At 40.6% G+C, this 26164-nt stretch overlaps 1 protein-coding gene across 6 annotated transcripts in view; it reads left to right on the top strand.

The window, feature by feature from the left end:
* Positions 1-26164, top strand: part of LOC140205546 (centrosomal protein of 128 kDa) — a 642143-nt gene that overhangs the window by 155360 nt on the left and 460619 nt on the right. For all 6 annotated transcript variants that reach the window (XM_072273171.1, XM_072273204.1, XM_072273166.1 and 3 more), the window contains 2 exons: positions 2673-2799; positions 23725-23885. In XM_072273171.1, coding sequence (XP_072129272.1) covers positions 2673-2799; positions 23725-23885 — 288 coding nt within the window. The remainder of the gene's footprint in view (positions 1-2672; positions 2800-23724; positions 23886-26164) is intronic.

The following is a 26164-nucleotide window of genomic DNA, read 5'->3' on the forward strand; positions in this document are numbered from 1 at the left end:
ATCAGCCCTATGTTTCTTAAGACCTAAAGTTATCTCCCTGAACTTTACTTGCTTTAAGACATTTCTTAAAACATTACTCTTTGACTAAACTATACTAATTTCTGCCCAATTAGCTCGATGGCAGCTTTTGTTCAATAACACTGGTGAAGAGCTTTGAGAAACTTTGCACTATCTGATCAAAATAATATGAAGGAAGAAAAAGTAAAAGAAAACCGTATCCATCATCAGGGGCTCCTACCATCCAGACGGTGCCCTCTTCTCAATACTATCATCGGGAAGGAGGTACAGGAGCCTTGGGTCCCACCACCAAACTCAGAAACAATTATTACCCTCCACCATCAGATTCCTGAACCAGCGTGGATAACTTCACTCACTCACCTCAACTCTGAACTGATTCCACAATCTGCACTCACTTTCCAGGATTCTATAACGCATGTTCTCAGTATTAGTTATTTGTACAGTTTGTCTTTTGCACATTAGTAGTTTGTCAAGTCTTTGTTAATGTATATTGTTCAATGGTTCAATTTTATGTCGGAAAATGTAGACAGTACACAACCTGAAATACTTACTTTTGGCAGAAATCCACAAAACAGAGAGAGAGAAAAACCAAAAATGAATAACAGAAAAATGTTAGAACCCCAAAAATGTTAGAACCCCAAAAATGAATAACAGAAAAATGTTAGAACCCCAAAACCCCCACCCCCTCCCTCCACTTGTTCTAGCAAAAAGCATCAGCCCCCCGCACCACCCAGCAAACAATAGCAAGCCCCAGGAGATCATGATCTATAGACCATCAAAAACTACTTTCCATCCCAACACTTTGACATCTCAACAAGCCCTCTCTCTCATTAATGAGGGAGAGAGAAATATTGCTCCTGCCACAGTGAGAGAGAAGGCTAAGCTCACTGTTTTGATGTTACAGTCTGCAGCATTGCTTATTTTGACTCTACAACCAGCAGACTCTCTCTACACCATGGAAAGAGAGAGAGGGAAAGAGAGAGAGTGAAAGAGGCAGAGAGGGAGACAGGAGAGAGAGATCACTCAAGTGCAGAGGCCTCCAACAGTCACAGCCACCGTTTTGATGTTTCGATTTCTTGCGACGCTTCAGTTGGTGACATTGGCAGGGAATTGGGTCGTCCACAGGACCACACAGGGCCACACCCCAAAGTTGCATGTCTTCCAAGCCGCTCCTGGAGATCCTGAAAGGCAGGCCACTTGATGAGTTCTGAAGAATGTAGTTTGAGCGCAGCTGTGGATTATGGACTCTGACAGGACCCCAGCCACCTTGAAAAGGGAGAAAAAGATATGAGACCAGAAGATTTAAACTGTTTCGAGGATGAACTCGAAGAAGTTGCCCAGGTCCACTAAAACCTCTGGTGCCATCTTTAGCTCCTCCCACTTGTTTCATAAATTTTATTGTATTTCTTTATTTTCCTATAAATGCCTGCAAAAAAATGAATTTCAAGGTTGTATATGGTAACATATGTAAATCGTACTTTGAAAATAAACTTACTTGGACCTCATTTGTGTTTCTGTATTTTCTGTTTACTTCAGATTTCCAGTCCAAATAAAGAGTCTTGACTCAAGTGTCAGATGCCTATTCCCCTCTCCAGGTGCTGTCTGACCCACTGAGTTTCCCCAACAATTCATTTTGTTTCTTCCTCTCCCTTTTGACTAATGACTCCAGTAGCATTTATTTTAATGTTATGACTACTTCCTGAAAAAGTGTCATAGTAATTTTCCTCTTCCTTGATTTATCATACTGTCAGAATCTCAGACTTCAGATCAAAACTTTGCCCATTTCCATCCACGGCTACTGCCTGACCCGCTAAGTTCCTACAGCAGTTTTTTTTAATGTGGCTGTTTTATTCAGTTAATCTAATCATAATCAGAATCAGGTTTAATTTCACTGGCATATGTTGTGAAATCTGTTGTTCTGCGGCAGAAGTACATTGCAATACATAAAAAAACTGTAATTGCAGTAAGTGTATATATTAAAAAGTTAAATGAAATAAATAGTGCAAAAAGAGAAACAAAAACGTAGTGATGTAGTGTCCATTCAGAAATCTGATGGCAGAGGGAAAGAAGCTATTCTCAAATCATTGAGTGTGTGCCTTCAGGCTCCTGTACCTCCTCCCTGATGGTCGTAATAAGAGGAGGGTATCTAAATGAATGCTTTAATCTAAAACCACCTTTATGTTTCCGTATGTTTCAGCGATCGAATCACTGCAATGTTTCCTTCTATTTTAGGATACAGTTAATCTCCACCATTGTAAAGAGAAAATGCAGATGCTGGAAATTAATCTAAATTAATGTTTCTCTCTCCACAGGTGCTGCCTGGCTTGCTAAAATTTTCCAGTATTTTCTAATTGTGCCTGCTGCAAGAAAGTTGTTTCAGTGCTTGGTGCCTTTGTTTGAATCTTGATTTGGTGTCTGATATTTTCTCTTGTACTGACAAGTATATTCGTAATTGTTTCTGAAAGGCTGCCAGATATATTTTTTTTTATTTTGCTGTTGTTTATTATTCAAGATATGAAAGTTTTCTGGCAATTTTCTATTTAATTCTGGGCACGTTTACTATTTAACACGGAAAAGACTTGCATGTTGAAAAGATGTGAAATGCAAAAACGGTAATGCTCTACTGATCCACTGAGTCTTATCTGTGAATTTAGATAGATGATTTGCGCGATCAACTGTTGAAGACTGAACAGGAACGAGTAACTTTGCAGCACAGCCTCTTGCAATCACAGCAGAAAGGTTATCGTGAAAAAGATGAGGATGACAGACTGACTCAAGCAGGTGAGTTATGCAACATAGAACTGCACAGCTCAGTACAAGTCCTTTGGCCCACAATGTTGTGTCGGTCCTATAACCTACTCTAAGATCGATCTATCCCTTCACTCCCAAATGGCCCTATGTTTTCTATCAACCATGTGCCTTTCTAAGAGTTTCTCAAATACCCTTAATGTACCTACCACTATTCCTGGCGGCACATTCCATGCACCTACCATTCTCTGTGTAAAAAAAAAAGCCAAAAAAACTACCTCTGTCATTCCCTTTATACTTCTGTTCAATCACCTTAAAATGATGCCCCTTGTGTTAGCCATTTCTGCCCTGGGAGTAAGTCTCTGGCTATTGGCTCGATCGGGTTTAAACTAGAGTTGCAGGGTGATGGGAACTAGAGTGCCAGAGTAGATGGTGGAGGGTTTGTGGTGACGGATTTATTAAGACCTCAGACAAAGTAAGGAATCAACAGATTGAGCATGGTGCGACTAATGTCCTGAGTTGCGTATATTTCAATGCAAGAGGTATTTAGGAAGGCAGATGAGCTCAGGGCATGGATCAATGCATGGAATCACAATATGGTAGCTATTAGTGAGCCTTGGTTGCAGGAAGGGCTGGGCTGGCTGCTCAGTATTCCGGAATTCACTGTTTTAGATGTAACAGGGTGGGATGGATTAAAGGGGTGGTGTTACTAGTCAGGGAAAATGTCATGGCAGTACTCAGTCAGGATAGACTGGAGAGCTCATCTAGTGAGGCTTTATGGGTGGAACTGAGGAATAAGGTACAGTATGACCACGTTAATGGGGCTATATTATAGACCACCCAACAGTCTGTGGGATTCAGAGGAACACATTTTTAGAGAGATCACAGATTGTTGCAAGAATCATAAGTTTGTTAAAGTAGGTGATTTTAATTTTCCTCATTTGACTGGGATTCCCATATTGTAAGATTATAAAAAGGGATAGATTGTCAAATGTGTTCAGGAAAGTTTCCTTAATTGGTACGTAGAAGTTCCATTGAGAGAGTGTGCAATATTTGATTTCCTGAGACAAGGCAGGTGACAGGTGTTTGTTTAGGGGAACACTTTGCTTCGAGTAATCATGCTGCCATTACTTTCAAAGTAAATATGGAAAAAGATAGGCCTGGTTCACAAATTGAGATTCTAAATTGGAGAAAGGCCAATTTTGATGGTATCAAAAAGAATCTGGCAAGTGTGGATTAGGACATGTGGTTTTCTGGTAAAGGTGTATTTGGTAAGTGGGAGGCATTCAAAAGTGAAATTTTGTAAGTACAGAGCTTGTATATGCCTGTCAGAAAAAAAAGTTAGGATAACGGGTTTAGGGAATCTTGGTTTTCAAGAGATTGAAGTCCTGGTTAAGAAAAAAAGGGAGTTGCTATAAGGTATAGCTGCTAGGAACAAATAAGGTAGTAATGGAGTATAAAAAAGCAAGAGAACACTAATAGCATACAGAAGAGAGAATGACAATTTGGCTGAGTGCTGTTATAATAACAACCTCTCACTTGATGTCAATAAGACCAAGGCACTGATTGTGGACTTAAGGAGAGGGAAACCAGATATTGGAGTTAGGGGTTGGGTTAGGGTTTAGGGACAGGGATGAGTGTGAGTTAGAGGTCAAGGGATAATAAATTAAGTATCTGGGCAGGAGTTTGAGTGGTTGAACACCAGTGATTCTGGAAGTCGTGTCACAGGCAATGATCCCCGTGTTCCAGGTTGGAAGTCAGTACATGTGACAGGTCCCGGGTACAGGTGGGAGTTATGAGGACCGGTGATCACACCCTCTTCAGGTCACCGGGGTTGCAGGTGTCTGTGAGTCTGGAAGTCAAGGCCCGAAGGTCAAACGAGGTCTGCATGAGTCCGGGAGTAGAGGTCTGAAGGTCAAACCTGGCAAAGTCCAGAGGTCCAGTGTTTGTCAGACTGAGAATCTGCGGACAAGGACTTGAAGTCAATTCTGGCATTGGCAGCCTTTCTGCTGTGTGGATGGGATTGTAGTGGGGATGAGAAAGGGGTTACTTTCTGTAGTTCTCTTGTTTGTTGTTGTTGTTCTGTTGAACATGATGGGCATGGTTTGTTGGCATGGGAATGTGTGCAACACATGTGGGCTACCTCCTGCACATCCTTAGATATGCTGTTTGTTAACACAAAGCATTTCATTGTATATGTTGATGTACAATCAGAATCTCAATACTTTGTTTTAATTTCTTCCACTGCTAAAAACTCAGCAAAAAACACATTTCCTGGTGATGTAGAAAGAGGCCGTTTGGCCAATTGAGTTTATTATTTATTTATTTTGTATTTTGAGATGCAGTACAGTAGCATGCCCTTCCAGCCCAATGAGCCTGCACCGCCCAGTGTCACCCATGTGACCAATTAACCTACTAACCCGAACGTCCTTGTTCGGAAGAGAAGCGGGTGCAGTTACTGTTGCAAGAGAGAAGGTGCTCAAAAAGCTGAAAGACCTAAAGGTACATAAGTCACCCAGACCAGATTAACTGTACCCTAGGGTTCTGAAAGAGGTAGCATTAGAGATTGTGGTGGCATTAGAAATGATCTTTCAAAAAAAAATCGTTGGATTCTGGCATAATGCCAGAGGACTGGAACATTGCAAATGTCACTCCACTCTTTAAGAAAGGAGGAAGGCAGCAGAAAAGAAATTATAGACCAGTTAGCCTGACGTCAGTGGTTGGGAAAATGTTAGAGTCAATTGTTAAGGGTGAGGTGATGGAGTACTTGGTGACATAGGGCAAGATAGTACAAAGTCAGCATGGTTTCCTTCAGGGAAAATCCTGCTGGATGAACTAGTTAGAATACTTTGAGGAGAGTACAAGTAGGATAGATAAAGGGAATGTAGTGGATGTTGTATATTTGGACTTTCAGAAGGCCTTTGACAAGGTGCCACATATGAGGCTGTTTACCAGGTTAAGAGCCCATGATTTTACATGAAAGTTACTAACATGGTTAGAGCATTGGCTGATTGGTAGGAGGCAGCAAGTGGGAATAAAAGGATCCTTTTCTGGTTGACTGTCAGTGACTAGTGGTGTTCAGCAGGGGTCGGTGTTGGGACCACTTCTTTTTATGCTGTATATAAGTGATCTAGATAATGGAATAGATGGCTTTGTTGCCAAGTTTGCAGATGATATAAAGATTGGTGGAGGGCCAGGTAGTATTGAGGAAACAGGTGGGATGCAGAAGGACTTAGATTAGGAGAATGGGCAAGAAAGTGGCAAATGAAATACAATGTTGGAAAATGCATGGTCATGCACTTTGGTAGTAGAAATAAATGTGCAGACTATTTTCTAAACGGGGAGAAAATCCAGGAATTTGGGATGCAGAGGGACTTGGGAGTCCTTGTGCAGAACACCTTGAAGGTTATCTTGCAGGTTGAGTCAGTGGTGAGGAAGGCAAATGCCATGTTAGAATTCATTTCAAGAAGTCTGGAATACAAGAGCAAGAATATGATGCTGAGGCATTATAAGGCACTGGTGAGGCCTCACTTTGAGTATTGTGAACGGTTTTGGCCCCTCATCTTAGAAAAGATGTGCTGGCAGTGGAGAGGGTCCAGATGAGTTTCACAAGGATGATTCCAGGAATAAAAGGGTTATCATATGAGGAATGTTTGATGGCTCTGGGTCTGTACTTGCTGGAATTCAGAAGGATGAGAGGGGATCTCATTGAAACCTTTAAATGTTGAAAGGCCGTGACAGAGTAGATGTGGAAAGGATGTTTCTCATAGTGGGAGAGTCTAGGACAAGAGAGTACAGCCTCAGGATACAGAGGCGCCCTTTCAAAACTGAGATGTGGAGGAATTTCTTTAGCCAAAGGATGGTGAATTTGTGGAATTTGTTGCCACATGCAGCTGTGGAGGTCAGGTCATTGGATGTATTTAAGGCAAAGATTCTTAGGTTCTTGATTGAACATGGCATCAAAGGTTACAGGGAGAAGACTGGGAAATGGGGTTGAGGAGAAAAAAAAAGGATCAGCCATGATTGAATGGTGGAGCAGACTTGATGGGCCAAATGGCCTAATTATGCTCCTATGCCTTATGATCTTTGGAATGTGGGAGGAAGCCAGTGCATGCAAAGGAAACCCACATGGTCATGATGCAAAATCCTTACAGTCAGTGGCAGGAATTGAACCTGAGTTGTTGGCGCTCTAACAGTGTTACACTACACCACCATTCCGCTCATAATAATTTGCAGCAGCTCTTGGAGCGTCCTCATCAATCTTGGTCCTCAGTTGCTTAAAAAAAGATTTTGATTCAGAAATGCCTGCAGTTCTGTAGTGCTTAATTCCAGCTTAAACCTTGGTTCTTTGCCTATTGGAGAGACAGGCAAGATCTCTGCTTACCATCTTTAATTGTATAGTGGCACTTTTGACAGCAGAGTACTCCCTCGGTATTGAGAGTGTGAGCTGAATTATGCATCTTTTATTTGTTAGGCTTACTGCAGCCAGATCTTAACCTCTGCTTGATTCCACCACTTCAGGGAGAAAAATTATATTCCCATAACTGTAGCTACACATTACCTCTCAGCTTCTCACTTAATCCCCAGGGAGTCATTGTGGGGAGATGATGTTTGTTTTGTTTTCCAAGTTAATGAAAGTGTGGAATTTTACTCTCATCACATTTACCAATTCTGATGCCCATGTCCTAAATTTTAGTAGCAAATGAAAATGCAAAAACTGCAGGAACATACACAAAGTGCTGGAGGAACTGAGCAGATTAGGCATCATCTATGGAGCTTCTACACATTTGACGTTCCAGGATTTGAGCCTTCATTAGGACTGGAAAGAAAGGTGGATGTGTGGGGGAGTGGGGTTGAAGTATGAAGTTGTGAGGTGATCGGAAAAGGGCTGAAGAAGAAGGAATCTGTTTAGAGAGGAGAGTGGATCATGGAAGAAATGGAAAATGGAGGGACACCAGAGGACGATGAGCAGGCAAGGAGAAGAGAAAGAAGTAAGAGGGGAACCAGAGTGGGGAATGGCAAAAGAGAGATGGGGGACGAGGGAGAAATTATCGAACATTAGAAAAATCGATGCTCGTACTGTCAGCTTGGAGAATACCTAGACGGAATATGAGATGTAGTTCCTCCATCCTCAGCGTGGCCTAATTATAGTAGGAGAGGAGGCCATGTGCCAACATATGGGAATGGGCAGTAGTATTAGAATGGCTGGCCACTGGGAATTCCTGTCAATCTATGTCAGGTCTCACTGATGTGGAGAAATCAAAAACTGCAGATGCTGGGAATCTAAAACAAAAACAGAAAACACTGGAAATATCTGCAGACCAGGCAGCATTGGTGGAAAGTTTCAGATACTGTTACTCCTCCAGCAGATCAGGCAGTATATGTAGAGTGTTTCCGCTATTTCCTGTTTTTATTATCCTAAATTACACTGCTCAGTTCACCCAACATTTGTTCACAGTTCAGTAACATCCCAATTATAATTCAAAATCCCTTTTGGGCTTACCCTCATTATCTCTGTGAGCTCCTCCAGCCTTAAAATCCTCTGAGACGTTAGCAGTATCATTCCAATATATATTAAACCCGCAACTGATAGACCTGCTTTCAGCTGCAAAGGCTGTAAGCTCTATAATTTATTCACTAAACCTCTTGAACTTTTTAAAACTCACTTGCCTATTTCTTAATTTTTCATAAAACCTTTCATTTTATCAAATGCCCTGTCATTTATCCAAGTATCTTGTTAAGTGAATTGAATTGACTTTATTTCTTACATCCTTCGCATACATGAGGAGTAAAAATCTGTACGATACATCTCCGTCTAAATGTGTAATGTGCAATTATAGTAACTTATAATAAATAGAACAGTCAATGTAACATAGAAATACATTCAAATCAGCGTGACTTAATCAGTCTGATGGCCTAGTGGAAGAAGCTGTCCTGGAGCCTGTTGGTCCTGGCTTTTATGCTGCAGTACTGTTTCCTGGATGGTAGCATCTGGAATAGATTGTGGTTGGGGTGACTCAGTTCCCCGGTGATCCTATGGGCCCTTTTCACACACCTGTCTTTGTAAATGTTCTGAATCATGGGAAGTTCAGAACTAAAGATGTGCTGAGCTGTCTGCACCACTCTCTGCAGAGTCCTGCGATTAGGGGAGTTACAGTTCCCAAACCAGGCAGTGGTGCAGCCAGTCAGGATGCTGTCAATTGTGCCCCTGTAGAAAGTTCTTAGGATCTGGGGGCCCATACCAAACTTCCTCAACCGTCTGAGGTGAAAGAGGCGCTGTTGTGCCTTTTTCACCACACAGCTGGTGTGTACAGACCACGTGAGGTTCTCGGTGATGTAGATGCTGAGGTACTTAAAGCTGTTTATCCTCTCAACTCCAGATCCATTGATGTCACGTGGGGTTAGCCTTTCTCTATTCCTCCTGTAATCTGCAACCAGCTCCTTTGTTTTTGCAACATTGAGGGAGAGGTTGTTTTCATGACACCACTGTGTCAGAGAGATGACTTCTTCCCTGTAGGCCACCTTGTTATTGTTCGAAATTAGGCCAATCAATGTAGTGTTGTCGGCAAATTTAATTAGCAGATTAGGGCTGTGGGTGGCGACACAGTCATGAGTATATAGGGAGTAAAGGAGGTGATTTAGTACACAGCCCTGAGAGGCTCCTGTATTGAGAGTCAGAGGGGTGGAGCTGAGGGAGCCCACTCTTACCACCTGCCGGCGATCTGACAGGAAGTCCAGGATCCAGCTGCACAAGGCAGGGTCAAGGCTGAGGTCTCTGAGCTTCTTGTCAAGCCTGGATGGAATTATGGTGTTGAATGCTGAACTGTAGTCCAAGAACAGCACTCTCACATAAGCATCCTTCTTCTCCAGATGTGTAAGGGCAGTATTTAGAGCAGTAGCTATTGTGTCATCTGTCGACCTGTTGTGTCGGTAGGTGAATTGTAGGGGGTTCAGTTTGGGTGGTAGCATGCTGCAGATGTAGTCCTTGACCAGCTTCTCAAAGCATTTGCTTGTTATTGAGGTGAGTGCGACAGGGCACCAGTTGTTCAGGCGTGTCGCGCTTCTGAGCATGTGTCTTGAAATGTTTTATGACTTTAAAGCCGAATTCTTCAGGAGGTGCTCATGGAGTGAGATTAATTTTGGCTTCGCTCCATTACCGTGACTTTTTTTTTAACCTATGATCACCCTTATTTAATTTATTTTTACCTACACTAAAAGATTTATACTATTGAATTATCCTTGAGCTTTGACTGTGAAATTTGAAGAAATGAGCAAAGAAATAAGTACAAGGTCTAAATTATCTGGATGATGGGGTGGTAAATTGGATTAGTAAGTATGCAGATGATCTTAATATCTGACAGTTGTGGATAATGAAGTAGGTTTTCAAAGCTTGCAGAGAGATTTAGGCCAGTTAGAAGAGTGGTCTGAAAGATGGCAGTTGGAGTTTAATGATGATAAATGTGAGGTGCTACATTTTGGTTGGACGAATCAAAATAGGACATACATGGTAAATGGTAGGGCATTGAAGAATGCAGTAGAACAGAGTGATCTAGGAGTAATGTTGGATAGTTCCCTGAAGGTGGAATCTCATGTGGATAGGGTGGTGAAGAAAGCTTTTGGTATGCTGGCCTTTATAAATCAGAGCATTGCGTATAGGAGTTGGGATGTAATGTTGAAATTGTACAAGGCATTGGTAAGGCCAAATTTGGAATATTGTGTACAGTTCTGGTCACCGAATTATAGGAAAGATGTCAACAAAATAGAGAGAGTACAGAGAAGATTTACTAGAATGTTACCTGGGTTTCATCTCCTAAGTTACAGAGAAAGGTTGAACAAGTTAGGTCTTTATTCTTTGGAGCGTAGAAGGCTGAGGGGGGACTTGATAGAGTTGTTTAAAATTATGTGGGGGTTAGCTAGAGTTGACGTGGATAGGCTTTTTCCATTGAGAGTGGGGGAGATTCAAACAAGAGGACATGAGTTGAGAATTAAAGGGCAAAAGTTTAAGAGTAACATGAGGGGGAACTTCTTTCCTCAGGGAGTGGTAGCTGTGTGGAATGAACTTCCAGCAGAAGTAGTTGAGGCAGGTTCGATGCTGTCATTTAAAGTTAAATTGGATAGCAATATGGACAGGAAAGGAATGGAGGGTTATGGGCTGAGTGCAGGTCGGTGGGACTAGGTGAGAGTAAGCATTCGGCACGGACTAGAAGGGCCGAGATGGCCTGTTTCCATGCTGTAATTGTTATATGGTTATATGGTAAAGGGCGAGATCCTAAAAATGGGAAAGATTCCGACTGTAACGGGAAGAAAAAAGGTGAACCTAAGCAAACTGAATTAACTTATGATACATTGTTGAATCTTCTAAGTATAAAATTTGATGAACAACATCAAAGTTTTAAAGAAGACTTAAAGTCAATTAAGGATTGTTTGGAATCGCTTGGTTACGAAGTTATAAACAGCAACAAAGCAAAATTGTAGAATTGAACGACGAAACTCAGAAGAGAGATCTGAAAATTGAGTGTTTGGAACAACAATCGTCTTCGAGGTCTAAACAGCTGGAGAATTTTAAATCCAAGATTATTGATCTTGAAAATCGATCCAGAAGACAGAACTTAAGTATAATTGGTCTCCCCGAGGATGTCGAGGAAGGGGACCCTTTAAAATTCTTTTCTCAACTTTTAAAGGATGCATTTAGCTCTGAATTTCCGGATGGCCCTCCATTGCTTGATCGCGTTCACCGTATATTTCATCGAAAACCAGACCTGGGGTCTAAACCGAGACCAGTGGTTATCTATTTCCATTGTGTTCACGTTAAAGAGCATCTCATTTGAATTGCCCATCAACAAGTTATGATTAAATTTCAAGATTATGAATTCCGTCTCGTGGAGAATTTTAGTCCAGAAGTGACGAAGGAGCGGTTGGCTTTCAAATCTCTGATGTCGGAATGCTACCAAAAAGGTCTCAGACCAGCTTTATTGTACCCTGCGCGTTTAAGAATTTCTCCTCTGGAAGGACCATGCCGTATCTTTTATTCCACAAGTGCTGTTCAAGGTTTCTTGGATGAGCACTATCCAACTGCTACGGATACTTCGCTCTAGTTAATGTATGGCTCTCGCAGTATTAGCTCTGTTTTTACGTGCTTCTTTTTAAAGCCTATAATTACCTTATGAAGATGGACCTTTATAAATTCAAGATTTTCGTTTTTGGTTAGTAGTGTAGGTATTTTTCACATTTCAATGAAAGGTTTTTTTGTTGATGAATTCATTTCTTCTTATTTTGCTAATTTCTAACTATTTGATTTTTGACAATGTTATTAATGATTTGATGGTGAATTTCTATTACACTGGAGGAATATCTTGTGTTTTTTTTTGCTTCATATAATCAACACGGCGATTTGTTTTCCTTCATTCATAATATCTTTTGTTTTTTTTCTGCGCCATTTTTTCATGTTCCTCGTCCCATAATTCCTTTTTTCTTTTGAAGTGCCATTTTAAATTTTTCATGTTTGTAAATGACTAATAATATGTATTGGCGCTTACTCTTTTGTCTCATTTTAGAAACCACAATATGAAGATTGTTATAGTACAGTGTTTAATTTTCTTTGGATTTCGGGTGGTTCTCTTTTAAACATATATCTTTGGAGTCTCCTTCTGGAGAAACGGGGGTAGATTTAGTGGTAGTTTATTCTCTGGCCTTTTTCTGGCTTAGTCTCGAGTCTTTGTGGGTGGAGGGTGGGGGGATTTTTACTATTAATTTTTTCAATTGGGCTGACTTAGAACTACAAAAATGTCTGCAGTGTCGTGACTTCTGGTTCCTTTCTGAATTTTTGTTCCTCTTCCGATTTCATGAGCTTACATTACAAAGAAGCAATTAGATCAGGTAAATTACCACAATCATTTTATGGAGCTTCTATTTCTTTAATCCTAAAAAAAATAAAGATCCTACTGATTGTGCATCATATAGACCAATATCCCTGCTGAATGTAGATTCTAAGATTTTTTCTAAAATATTAGCAACTAGGTTAGAGAAGGCATTACCTCAAATTATCTCTGTGGACCAAACTGGATTTATTAAAAATTGTTATTCATCTTTTAATATTAGGAGATTAATGAATATTGTTTATACTCCTTCACTTAGTACTCCAGAATGTGTCATTTCATTAGATGCTGAGAAAGCTTTTGACAGAGTTGAATGGCCATATCTATTTAGTGTGCTTGAGAAATTTAGTTTTAGTCCGATATTTATATCTTGGATTAAATTGTTATACCATACCCCTGTAGCTTCGGTTTTTACTAATAATCAAAGATCTCCCTTTTTTCGCTTATTTTGGGGTACTAGGTAGGGATGTCCTCTTAGTCCATTACTATTTGATATCGCTCTAGAACCTTTAGCAATTGCTATTCGAGATTCGCCTAATATCCTTGGTATTACCCGTGGGAATGAGATACATAAGTTATCATTACATGCAGACGATTTGTTTTTATATATTTCGAATCATGAGAAATCCATTCCCGCAGTTTTATCCTTGTTGGATCAGTTTAGTAATTTTTCTGGTTATAAATTGAACCTTAATAAGAGTGAACTGTTTCCCTTAAATATGCAGGTTCCAATTTATGGATGTTTACCATTTAGACTGGTTACCAACTATTTTACTTATTTAGGGGTTAAAATTACAAAAAAACACAAGGATTTATGTAAGGCTAATTTTTTTTACCTTTAATTGATCAGATTAAACATCTGTTTACCAAATGGCCATCAAAGTCTCTGTCATTGATAGTTCGGATCAATGCTGTCAAGATGATTATTTTACTTAAATTCTTGTATTTATTTCAAGTGGTGCCAATTTTTATTCGGAGATCCTTTTTTGATAATGTTGATTCTAAAATTTCTTCATATATATGGCAGAGTAAAAATCCTAGGTTAGGTAAAAGATATTTACAAAAGTCTGAAAAGAAGGGTAGTTTGGCATTGCCGAATTTTAGACTTTACTACTGGGCAATTAATACTCAATATTTAAAATTTTGGTCATGGGACTTGGACATAATTTCAAGTCCACATTGGGTAAATCTTGAATGTAAGTCTGTACAAGGGCTTTCACTGGGTTCTATCTTAGGGACTTTGCTTCCCTTTGCTCTTTCTAAATTGCATAAACAAATGGATAATCCACTAAGATACTTCACGAATATGGTTTCAATTTCGAAAATTTTTTGGGTTGAATCAATTTATTCTAGCAAGTCCTATTATATCTAATTTTTTTTCAACCGTCTATTATGGGTCAAGTCTATTTGGCTTGGAAAACCAAAGGTACATTACGATTTCGTGATCTATTTTTGGATAATTGTTTCATGTCCTTTGAACAATTATCTAATAAATATAAGTTGCCTAGATCCCATTTCTTTAGATATTTACAGATTAGAAACTTTTTAAATACTGTTCTTCCTACCTTCCTGAATCTATATCCAACGGGTATTTTGGAAAAGTTTTTTAATTTAAATCCTTTTCAGAAAGGTATGATAGCAACTATTTATAATATATTTATGAAAATACGTCCAGATGTATCTAATAAAATTAAGAATGATTAAGAAAGGGAACTTAAGCTTACTTTACCTATTGAACAATGGGAAAAAATTCTTCAATTAGTTAACTCATCCTCTATATGTGCTAAACATGCGTTGATACAGTTTAAAGTAGTACATAGGGCTCATATGTCTATGGATATATTAGCACGTTATTACTCCCATATAAATCCTGTACGTGATAGAAGTCACTCTGAGATAGCTTCTTTAACTCATATGTTTTGGTCCTGTCCTTTTTTGAAAAAATACTGGAAAGATATCTTTGATATTATTTCAACTGTTCTGTGTATTGATTTACAACCTTACCCTATTACCGCAATTTTTGGTTAACCAATGATAGAACCAAATCATTTAACCTCTTCAGCTTGTCGATGATTGCATTTTTTACATTAATGGCTAGAAGATCCATTTTGCTGATTTGGAAAGAGATCAATCCTCCCACCCCATTTCATTGGTTCTCTCAAACTATGTTATGTTTAAATTTAGAGAAAATCAGAAGTGTCATTTATGATCCTTCTATTAAGTTTGAAAAGACTTGGAGGCCATTTATTCAACACTTCCATATGATGTAATTTGACCTTTTCCAAACTTGTTCTATTTCTTTTACATATATGCAGAGAGGAGCGGAGTCAATGACACTAATGGTTCTTTTTGATGTTACACAACAGCCCATGTCTTTTTCTTTTCCTTAGTTTAGTTGGTTAACATTGTTTAGATTAGTTTCTTTTGTTTTTTTTTCCTTTTTCATGCTATTTCTGTTTTTTGTATATTATATTCGTATTTTGTACGATTTTGGGAGGTTTAATACCTGTGTGCCAACTGAGTTTATATTTATATATGTTAATTATTAACAGTGTAATCCCAATAGCTTTGTATTAATACGATGTTATGTTTAACATTTTGATATTAATAAAAAGATTGACAAAGAAAAAGGACTTTAAAGCCGATTTTTTCCCCAAGCTTAAAAATCTTCTTTTCTTCATCAATGGTTACTATACGTTCAATTGAAATTCTGTATTGTGTCTTCTCGTTTACCTCCTCCCTCCTCCATATCAGCTGAGTTTTGATCTGGTTTTATTGGATTTCAGTAACCCAAATGGAAAGGATGCTGACACAATGCTGCTGAATAGTGAGTCCCTGTATTTATAAGATGGTGAAAATCAAAAAAAGAATCTGCAGTTCCTGGAAATCTAAAACAAAAGCAAAAAATACTGGAAATACTCAGCAGGTCTGGCTGCATCTGTGGGAAGAGAGGCAAGTCAATGTTTCAGTTGGAGACCCTTTGTGAGAACATTGACTCTTTTCCTCTTCCCACAGATGTGACCTGATATGCTGAGTGCTTCAAGCTTTTTCTGCTGGGATGGAGTCTGATTTAGAAGAAAACTGATTATAGGAGGGATGTATTGGTTTATTATCATCACACGTACTGTACCAAGATACAGTGGAAAGCTTGTCTTTTACAGTATGAGGTTCAATTCCCACCACTGTCTGTAAGGATTTGTCACTCTCCCTGTGACCGTGGGAGTTTTCTCCAGATGCTCTGGTTTCTTCTCACATTCTGAAAGAAGTGTCAGTTACTGTTCATAAGACGTGGACATGCTATATTAGCGCTGGAAGCATGACCTCACTTGTGGGTTGGCCCCAGCACATTTCACTGTATGTTTCAATGTCTTGATGTACATATGACAAGTGAAGCTAATCTTTAAAGCTTTAAAACTTTAAATCTTTAATCTAATCCCTCTTCCCTTCACATTGACCATATCCCTACCCCCTCTGCATATTCCTGTACCTACATCTCTTAAAAGCTTCCATGCTGTCTGTATCCACCATCACTGCAAGTAGTTTATTCTATATTCCGGCCAGTCACCACTCTCTGCGTAAAAAAAAAACAAAAACCTGCCTCGCACACATCCTTTGTACTTTGCCCCACTCACTCTAACTACATGCCCTCTACTATTAGGCATTTCAATCCTAGGAAAAAGATATTGACCATCTAGTCTATTTACACCTCACACAATTTTGAAAACTTCTATAAATCCCTGCTTGGCCTCCATTGTGCTGCAGAAAACAGCCCCAGCTTGTCTGGCCTCTTCAGGCAGCATCTTGGTAAACCGCCTATGCTCCCTCTCTAAAGCCTCCACATTGTTATGTGCACTGCACTTTTTTGGAAGCTTTTCCATCTTGTTCTGCTGTGTTATCGTTGCACCTTACTATACCTCAATGTACTATGTAATAACTTGATCTGTATAAACTGAGTGCAGAGGTGGAGGGTTAAATATTAGCTTTATTTGTCACATGTACACAGAAACAAACAGTGAAATGCATAATTTTTGCATCAACGAGCAACACGGTCCAAGGATGTGCTGGAGGCAACTTGCAAGTGTCACCATGCCTCCGATGCCAACAAAGCATGCCATAGCCTGTATATTTTTGGAATGTGGGAGGAAATTGGAGCAATTTATTACTCCAGGGGCATGGATTAGATGAATGGTCATAGTCTTTTCCTCAGTGTTAGAAAGTTCAAAACTGGAGGGCACCAATAAAGGTAAGATTTAAAAGTGATCTAACAAGATTAGCCGTGTAACTTCTTTACACAGAGCATAGTGACTACCTGGAATGAGCTGAGAGAGGAAGGGGTCAAAGTGATTACATTGCAACATTTAAGAGGTGTTTGGATTAGTACATAGAAGGGAAGGGCTTGGCAGTTTGTAGGTCAAGCGTGGGTAATTGGGACTGGTAGGGGATGCTGGAGTTAGCATGAAGCAGATGGGCTGAAGAACCTGTTTCAGTACTGTGTTACTATATGAGTTTAAGTAAATAAAATCATAGAAAGGTGTAGAATGACGATAGACCCAATGGTCAGTCAAGTCTGTGCTGGTTATTAGGCACTAATCCTACACAGTGGCCACTTTATTGGGAACACCTGTACATCTGCTAATTAATAATAAATAAATAAATAGATAAATAGATAAATAAACAAACAAACAAACAAACAAGCATTAAGTATTGAGAACATGAGATGAGGAGTCCTTGAAAGTGAGCCGATAGGTTGTGGGAATAGTTCAGTGATGGGGCAAGTGATGTTGAATGCAGTTATTCCCTCTGGTTCAAGACTCTGATGGTTGAAGGGTAACTACAAACAGTGAGCGGCAATTCTTTGAGCAAGAGGACCTTGTTAATGAGAGAGGTCAGAGGAGAATGGCCAGATTGATTCAAGCTGACAAGAAGGCGACAGTAACTCAGATAAGCATGTGCTACAGCAGTTGTGTGCAGAAGAACATCTCTAATGCACAACATATTGAACGTCAAAGTAAATAGGCTACAACAGCAGATGGCCACAAGCATACACTCAGTGGCTGCTTTATTAATACCTTATAAAATGACCACTGAGTCTTTATCAATCCCATTTTATATTCTCAAGTCTGCCCAGCATCTATTACAGTATTCTCTCTCACAGAAGGGTCAACTTACAGTTAGATATTTGGGATGTGACAGGTGGAATCCCATTTGGCATGTCCTGTCAACCCTAACCAATTTAATTGATGCACCATAGAAACCATTCTGTCCCGTAGCATAACTACTTGGGAACAAGGGTGTAGGAATGGATATAGGGGAGAAGGAAGAAAAAGAAGAGAGTAAAGTTGTTTGCACCGTTAGTGATAAACAGAGAGTAAGAGGTGGAGAATTTCTTAAATGCATTTATTTTAATGCTAGGAGCATTGTAAGAAAGGTGGATGAGCTTAGAGCATGGATTGATACCTGGAAATATGATGTTGTAGCTATTAGTGAAACATGGTTGTAGGAGGGGTGTGATTGGCAACTGAATATTCCTGGATTTCGTTGCTTCAGGTGCGATAGAATTGGAGGGACAAGAGGGGGAAGTGTTGCATTGCTTGTGAGAGAAAATATTACAGCGGTGCTCTGGCAGGATAGATTAGATGGCTCGTCTAGGGAGGTTATTTGGGTGGAATTGAGGAATGGGAAAGGTGTAGTTGCACTTATAGGGATGTATTATAGACCACCTAATGGGGAGCGAGAATTGGAGGAGCAAATTTGTAAGGAGATAGCAGATATTCGTAGTAAGCACAAGGTTGTGATTGTGGGAGTTTTTAATTTTCTACACATAGACTGGGAAGCCCATACCGTAAAAGGGCTGGATGGTTTGGAGTTTGTAAAATGTGTGCAGGATAGTTTTTTGTAGCAATACATAGAGGTACGAACTAGAGAAGGGGCAGTGTTGGATCTCCTGTTAGGGAATGAGATAGGTCAGGTGACAGAGGTTTGTGTTGGGGAGCAGTTTAGGTCCAGCGATCACAATGCCATTAGTTTCAATGTAATTATGGAGAATGATAGGTTTGGACCCAGGGTTGAGGTTTTTGATTGGAGAAAGGCTAACTTTGAGGAGATGCGAAAGGATTTAGAAGGAGTGGATTGGGACAATTTGTTTTATGGGAAGGGTGTAATAGAGAAATGGAGGTCATTTAAAGGTGAAATTTTGAGGGTACAGAATGTTTATGTTCCTGTTAGGTTGAAAGGGAAGGTTAAAAGTTTGAGAAAGCCATAGTTTTCAAGGGATATTGGAAACTTGGTTCGGAAAAAGAGAGATATCTATAATAAATATAGGCAGCATGGAGTAAATGAGGTGCTTGAGGAATATAAAGAATAAAAAGAATCTTAAGAAAGAAATTAGGAAAGCTAAAAGAAGATACGAGGTTGCTTTGGCAAGTAAGGTGAAAATAAATCCAAAGGGTTTCTACAGTTATATTAATAGCAAAAGGATAGTGAGGGATAAAATTGGTCCCTTAGAAAATCAGAGTGGCCGGCTATGTGCGGAGCCAAAAGAGATGGGGGAGATTTTGAACAATTTCTTTTCTTCGGTATTCACTAAGGAGAAGGATAGTGAATTGTGTAAGGTAAAGGAAACAAGTAGGGGAGTTATGGAAACTATGATGATTAAAGAAGAGGAAGTACTGGTGCTTTTAAGGAATATAAAAGTGGATAAGTCTCCGGGATATTCATTAGGACCTTGAGGGAAGTTAGTGTAGAAGTAGCAGGGACTCTGACAAAAATATTTCAAATGTCATTAGGAACGGGGATGGTGCTGGAGGATTGGCGTATTGCTCATATTGTTCCATTGTTTAAAAAGGGTTCTAAGAGTAAACCTAGCAATTATCGGCCTGTAAGTTATACGTCAGTGGTGGATGAATTAATGGAAAGTATTCTTAGTGATGTTATATATATAATTATCTGGATAGACAGGGTCTGATTAGGACAGTCAACATGGATTTGTGCGTGGAAGGTCATGTTTGACAAATCTTACTGAATTTTTTGAAGAGGTTACTAGGAAAGTTCATGAGGGCAAAGCAGTGGTGTTGTCTATATGGACTTCAGTAAGACCTTTGACAAGGTTCCACATGGAAGGTTAGTTAGGAAGTTTCAATCGTTAGGTATTAATATTGAAGTAGTAAAATGGATTCAACAGTGGCTGCATGGGAGATGCCAGAGAGTAGTGGTGGATAACTGTTTGTCAGATTGGAGGCTGGTGACTAGTGGTGTACCTCAGGGATCTGTACTGAGTCCAATGTTGTTTGTCATATATATTAACGATCTGGATGATGGGGTGGTAAATTGGATGAGTAAGTATGCAGATGATACTAAGATAGGTGGCGTTGTGGATAACGAAGCAGGTTTTCAAAGCTTGCAGAGAGATTTAGGCCAGTTAGAAAAGTGGGCTGAAAGATGGCAGATGGAGTTTAATGCTAATAAGTGTGAGGTGCTACATTTTGGTAGGACTAATCAAAATAGGACATACATGGTAAATGTTAGGGCATTGAAGAATGCGGTAGAACAGAGTGATCTAGGAATACTGTTGCATCATGTCCTGAAGGTGGATTCTCATGTGGATAGGGTGGTGAAGAAAGCTTTTGGTATGCTGGCCTTTATAAATCAGAGCATTGAGTATAGGAGTTGGGATGTAATGTTAAAATTGTATAAGGCATTGGTAAGGCCAGATTTGGAGTATTGTGTACAGTCCTGGTCACCAAATTATAGGAAAGATGTCAACAAAATAGAGAGAGTACAGAGAAGATTTACTAGAATGTTACCTGGGTTTCAGCACCTAAGTTAGAGAAAGGTTGAACAGGTTAGGTCTTTATTCTTTGGAGCGTAGAAGGTTGAGGGGGGACTTGATAGAGGTACTTAAAATTATGAGGGGGGATAGATAGAGTTGATGTGGATAGGCTTTTTCCATTGAGAGTAGGGGAGATTCAAACAAGAGGACATGAGTTGAGAGTTAAAGGGCAAAAGTTTAGGGGTAACATGAGGGGGAACTTCTTTACGCAGAGAGTGGTGGCTGTGTGGAAAGAGCTTCCAGCAGGAGTGGTTGAGGCAGGTTCGATGTTGTCATTTAAAGAAAAATTGGATAGGTATATGGTCAGGAAAGGAATGGAGGGTTATGGGCTGAGTGCAGGTTGGTGGGACTAGGTGAGAGTAAGCATTCGGCACGGACTAGAAGGGCCGAGATGGCCTGTTTCTGTGCTGTAATTGTTATATGGTTATATGGTATGGCAGCTGCTATGTGACCACAAGAAATTGTAGAGAGTTGTGGACACAGTTCAACACATCACACAAACCAGCCTCTCCTCTATAGACTCTGTCAATATTTCTTTCTGCCTCAGGTCATCAGCCAGCATAATCAAAACTACCCCCATCCCAGACATTCTCTCCCCTCTCCCATTGGGTAGAAGATACAAAAGCCTGAAGGCATGTACCACAAGGACAGTTCTGCCATTTAATTATTGAGTCTGCTCATGAATAGTCATTGCCTTAAGACAACAAGATTTTGGTGTTAGGACACTTTGTTATAATTTTATAGTGCCTTTGTCAAATCACACCTGCAGTATTGTGTGAACTTGTGGTCTCCTTCCCTGTTGAAATGCACCTTTTGTAGAGGGAATGTCAGACTGACTCTTGTAATGATAGGCAAACAACAGGAATTCTGCAGATGCTGGAAATTCAAGCAACACACATAAAAGTTGCTGGTGAACGCAGCAGGCCAGGCAGCATCTGTAGGAAGAGGTGCAGTCGACGTTTCAGGCCGAGACCCTTCGTCAGGACTAACTGAAGGAAGAGTGAGTAAGGGATTTGAAAGTTGGAGGGGGAGGGGGAGATCCAAAATGATAGGGAGGACAGGAGGGGTAGGGATAGAGCCAAGAGCCGGACAGGTGATAGGCAAAAGGGATACGAGAGGATCATGGGACAGGAGGTCCGGGAAGAAAGACAAGGGGGGGGGACCCAGAGGATGGGCAAGGGGTATATTCAGAGGGACAGAGGGAGAAAAAGGAGAGTGAGAGAAAGAATGTGTGTATAAAAATAAGTAACAGATGGGGTACGAGGGGGAGGTGGGGCATTAGCAGAAATTAGAGAAGTCGATGTTCATGCCATCAGGTTGGAGGCTAACCAGACGGAATATAAGGTGTTGCTCCTCCAACCTGAGTGTGGCTTCATCTTTACAGTAGAGGAGGCCGTGGATAGACATGTCAGAATGGGAATGGGATGTGGAATTAAAATGTGTGGCCACTGGGAGATCCTGCTTTCTCTGGCGGACAGAGCGTAGGTGTTCAGCAAAGCGGTCTCCCAGTCTGCGTCAGGTCTCGCCAATATATAAAAGGCCACATCGGGAGCACCGGACGCAGTATATCACCCCAGCCGACTCACAGGTGAAGTGTTGCCTCACCTGGAAGGACTGTTTGGGGCCCTGAATGGTGGTAAGGGAGGATGTGGCCTTTTATATATTGGCGAGACCCGACGCAGACTGGGAGACCACTTTGCTGAACACCTACGCTCTGTCCGCCAGAGAAAGCAGGATCTCCCAGTGGCCACACATTTTAATTCCACATCCCATTCCCATTCTGACATGTCTATCCACGGCCTCCTCTACTGTAAAGATGAAGCCACACTCAGGTTGGAGGAACAACACCTTATATTCCGTTTGGGTAGCCTCCAACCTGATGGCATGAACATCGACTTCTCTAACTTCCGCTAATGCCTCACCTCCCCCTCGTACCCCATCTGTTACTTATTTTTATACACACATTCTTTCTCTCACTCTCCTTTTTCTCCCTCTGTCCCTCTGAACATACCCCTTGCCCATCCTCTGAGTCCCCCCCACCTTGTCTTTCTTCCCGGACCTCCTGTCCCATGATCCTCTCGTATCCCCTCTTGCCTATCACCTGTCCGGCTCTTGGCTCTATCCCTCCCCCTCCTGTCCTCTCCTATCATTTTGGATCTCCCCCTCCCCCTCCAACTTTCAAATCCCTTACTCACTCTTCCTTCAGTTAGTCCTGACGAAGGGTCTCGGCCTGAAACGTCAACTGCACCTCTTCCTAGAGATGCTGCCTGGCCTGCTGCGTTCACCAGCAACTTTTATGTGTGTTGCTTGTAATGATAGGATTGTTGTCTGTGGGACTGTAGATACTGAATGGATTACACCTGTGTTCAGTGAATTTTAGAAGAATGAAAGAAGATTGCGTCCAAATTAAATACTATTTCACTGGAAGAGGCTGAGAGATGGTTCACTAGGAGGATCCAACCATGATGTGTCCTATGTTATAAACACAAGAGATTATGCAGATGCTGGAAATCCAGAACAGCATGCACAAAATGCTGGAGAAATTCAACCTGTTGATGAAGTGACTTGATGAAGGGTTTTGGCCTGAAACATTGACTGTTTATTCTTCATCATGGGTGCTGCCTAACCTGCTGAGTTCCTTCAGAATTTTGTGTGCGTTGTCATAGAGTTGTACAGCACAGAAATGGCCCTTTCAGTTCTTTGTGTCTGTGCTGACCATTGTGTTTAAGTATAACAGTATAATTTATCTGCAATTGGCCTGTAGCCCTTCTATACCTTGGTAATTGAAGTGCTTGTCTAGAATCCATGAGGCACATGTCAGGAGTGTGCTGGACCACTTTCTGCTTGCCTAAGTGAATGCACCTCCAACAATTCTCAAGATTTTCAGCACCATCCAAGAAATAAGGCAAGATTGATACTAAGTTTTGACCCAATATGTTGGCATATCCTTCCCCCCCCCACACAGATGTTTAACCCACTGAGTTCCTTGTGCAGGTTGCTTGTTACTCTGGATTCCAACATCTATAGTCTCTTATGATCCTTCAAATTTCAAACTCATTTGCTTTAAGGGTTAAATGCTTGAAGGCCATTCATTATAGATTTCAATCTTAAAATAAATCAGAGATTTGCTTCAGAAATAAGTCCTAGATCATTGGTCACCAATATCGAGAAGGTTTTTTGATACAGATTCTGATTTGCTCTTTCCCCTTCCTTCATTTTTCCACCTTGCTAAACGTTCAATGTCTTGTGTTATAGTGGCTGCAAGATCCGAGCTTGAGAAGCAGGTGCTGGAAAAGCAGATTTTGGAGCTCAGGGCACAGCTGAATGAAGATGCTATCCGGTCTGAAGTAGGAGAGCTGAAACAATCGCTTGAGAGAAAAGAGAAACAGAAAATGGAACTGTCTGCACAGGTTGAGGTACCTCCACCGGGATTGGGGAGGGTAGTCTCTGCATTTCTGGACATGTTTTGCAATTCGAATTGACTGAAGTAACACTTTCCTTTTAATGCATATCCTTTGTCATGCGTAATGCCAGAAAATGTGCTTATTCCTGGTAGGTTGTTGTGAAGAGCTAGTATTTAAAGTTTGTTCTGGGAGGTTTACTTATGGATATTTAGAAAGTTGAGCCTGTTTATTCAGCCTCACTTTTACTCTAGGCTGGTATCCTAATCTGTACTCTCTGATTTGCTATAATGCACCCTCATTTGCCCTTCAGGCTGCAAGGCCTGTGGTAATCAGATACTCTCAGGTGCATTAAGAAGGAGAGCATGAACTTTTGTTTCACATTTGCTGCTGGAATCCAGCATCAGAACCACATAGATTCCCTGTGAATGGTTGGAACTAACATTGCCAAAGGGAAGTTAACAACACCCACCCCACAGAACTATAAATCATTCTGTCTTGTAAAATATAAGTGGCAGCTGCAAACAATCTGCTAGAGAAACTGAGCAGTTTGGGCAGCATCTGTTGGGAGAAAGGAATTGTTTGATGCAGGGTTTGACCATTAAACTCAACAATTCCTTGCCTGACCTACTAAGTTTCTCTATCAGATTGTTTGTTGCTCCAGGTTCCAGTATCTGCAGGCTCTTAGCGGCTTTACAAGGCATTGGTTGGAACCAAGTTGGTGTATCGTGTGCAGTTTTGGGCCCCTTATCTGAGAAAGGGTGTGCTGACATTGGAGAGAATTTTGAGGAAGTTTGTGAGAATTTTCCTGAGAATGAAAGGGTTAATGTATGGGGAGCATTTGATAGCTCTGGGCCTGTGCTCACTAGAGTTTAGAAGAATGAGGGGGTATCTCATTGAAAGCTTTTGGATATTGAAAGGCCTGGATAGAGTGAATGTGGAGAGGATATTTTCCAATAGTAAGAGAGTCGAGGACCAGAGGGCATAGCCTCTGAATAGAAGGACATCCATTTAGAACAGAGATGAGAGGGAATTTCTTTTGCCAGAGGGTTCTGGATCTGTGCAATTTGTTGCCACAACTTTGGCTAGCTCCTTTCTCCTGCCTCTGTAATTCCCTTTAGTTCACTGTAATACTGATACATTTGACTTTATCTTCTCCCTCTCAAACTACAGGGTGAATTCTGTCGTATTATGATCACTGCCTCCTAAGGGTTCCTTGTTTGCATCCTGAGCTGCAAGCTGCAGCTGGTGGATGCTTGGTCAGTTGGAGTTTCTGGTTAAGATATTGCAGTTTTAAATGTTATTACATTTTGCCTCATTAATGAAGCCAGTAATATTACAGTTGTTTTCTGGGGTTGGAGATACACATGTATGGTGATGGACATGATGTGGTATTTACAGCTTCACTCTGTTTTGAACAAACTTCCACTTAGTTGGACATGTGTTGTGGATGAATTCTTGGAAGGATAGACAATGGACAGATTTTTATGATTTCCCTTGAGATGGCCTGTCCAGTACAGCTCTGATTGCTCAATCATATCTCCTCTGTTTCCTGCACCTCTGTCCTGTTCTCCACATCTCCAAACCAAAATAAAGAGAGATTAGCTTTATTTGTCACAGGTATATCGAGACATCAAAACGTACACTCTGTGGCTACTTTAAAAGGTACCTCCTATATGTTTTGTGGTCTTTGCAGCTGTAGTTCATCCACTTTAAGGTTCAATGTGTTGTGTGTACAGAAATGCCCTTGTTTACACCAGTGTTGTAACACATGCTTATTTGAGTTAGTATCTCCCTTCTGTCAGCTTGAACCAGTCTGGCCATTTTCCTCTGACCTCTCAAGGTGTTTTCTCCCACAGAGGTGCTGCTCACTAGATGTTTTTTTCATACCATTTTCTGTAAACTCTAGAGATTGTTGTCCATGGAAGTCCCAGGAGATCAGTTTCTGAGATATTCAAATCACCCCTTCTGGCACCAGCATGGTCGAAGTCACTTGATAACATTTCTTTCCTATCCGGATGTTTGGTCTGAACAACAGCTGAACCTCTTGACCATGTCTGCATGCTTTTATGGATTGATTGGCTGATTAGATATTTGCATTAACGAGCAGGTTTTCCAGTCTACCCAATAACGTGGACACTGAGTGTAAGTATTTCAAAAGAGGAATAATGAGTTATTTTAGCATAATATAAAGAGTGTTTATGGGTTCATGAACTGCTCAGAAACTTGATGAAATGATGAGAAGGCATATTTCAACCTAAAGGACTCAATATTGAATTGAATAATTTCAGTTA

The sequence above is a fragment of the Mobula birostris genome, chromosome 1, assembly GCF_030028105.1.
Source record: "Mobula birostris isolate sMobBir1 chromosome 1, sMobBir1.hap1, whole genome shotgun sequence".
In the NCBI taxonomy this organism is placed as follows: Eukaryota; Metazoa; Chordata; class Chondrichthyes; order Myliobatiformes; family Myliobatidae; genus Mobula; species Mobula birostris.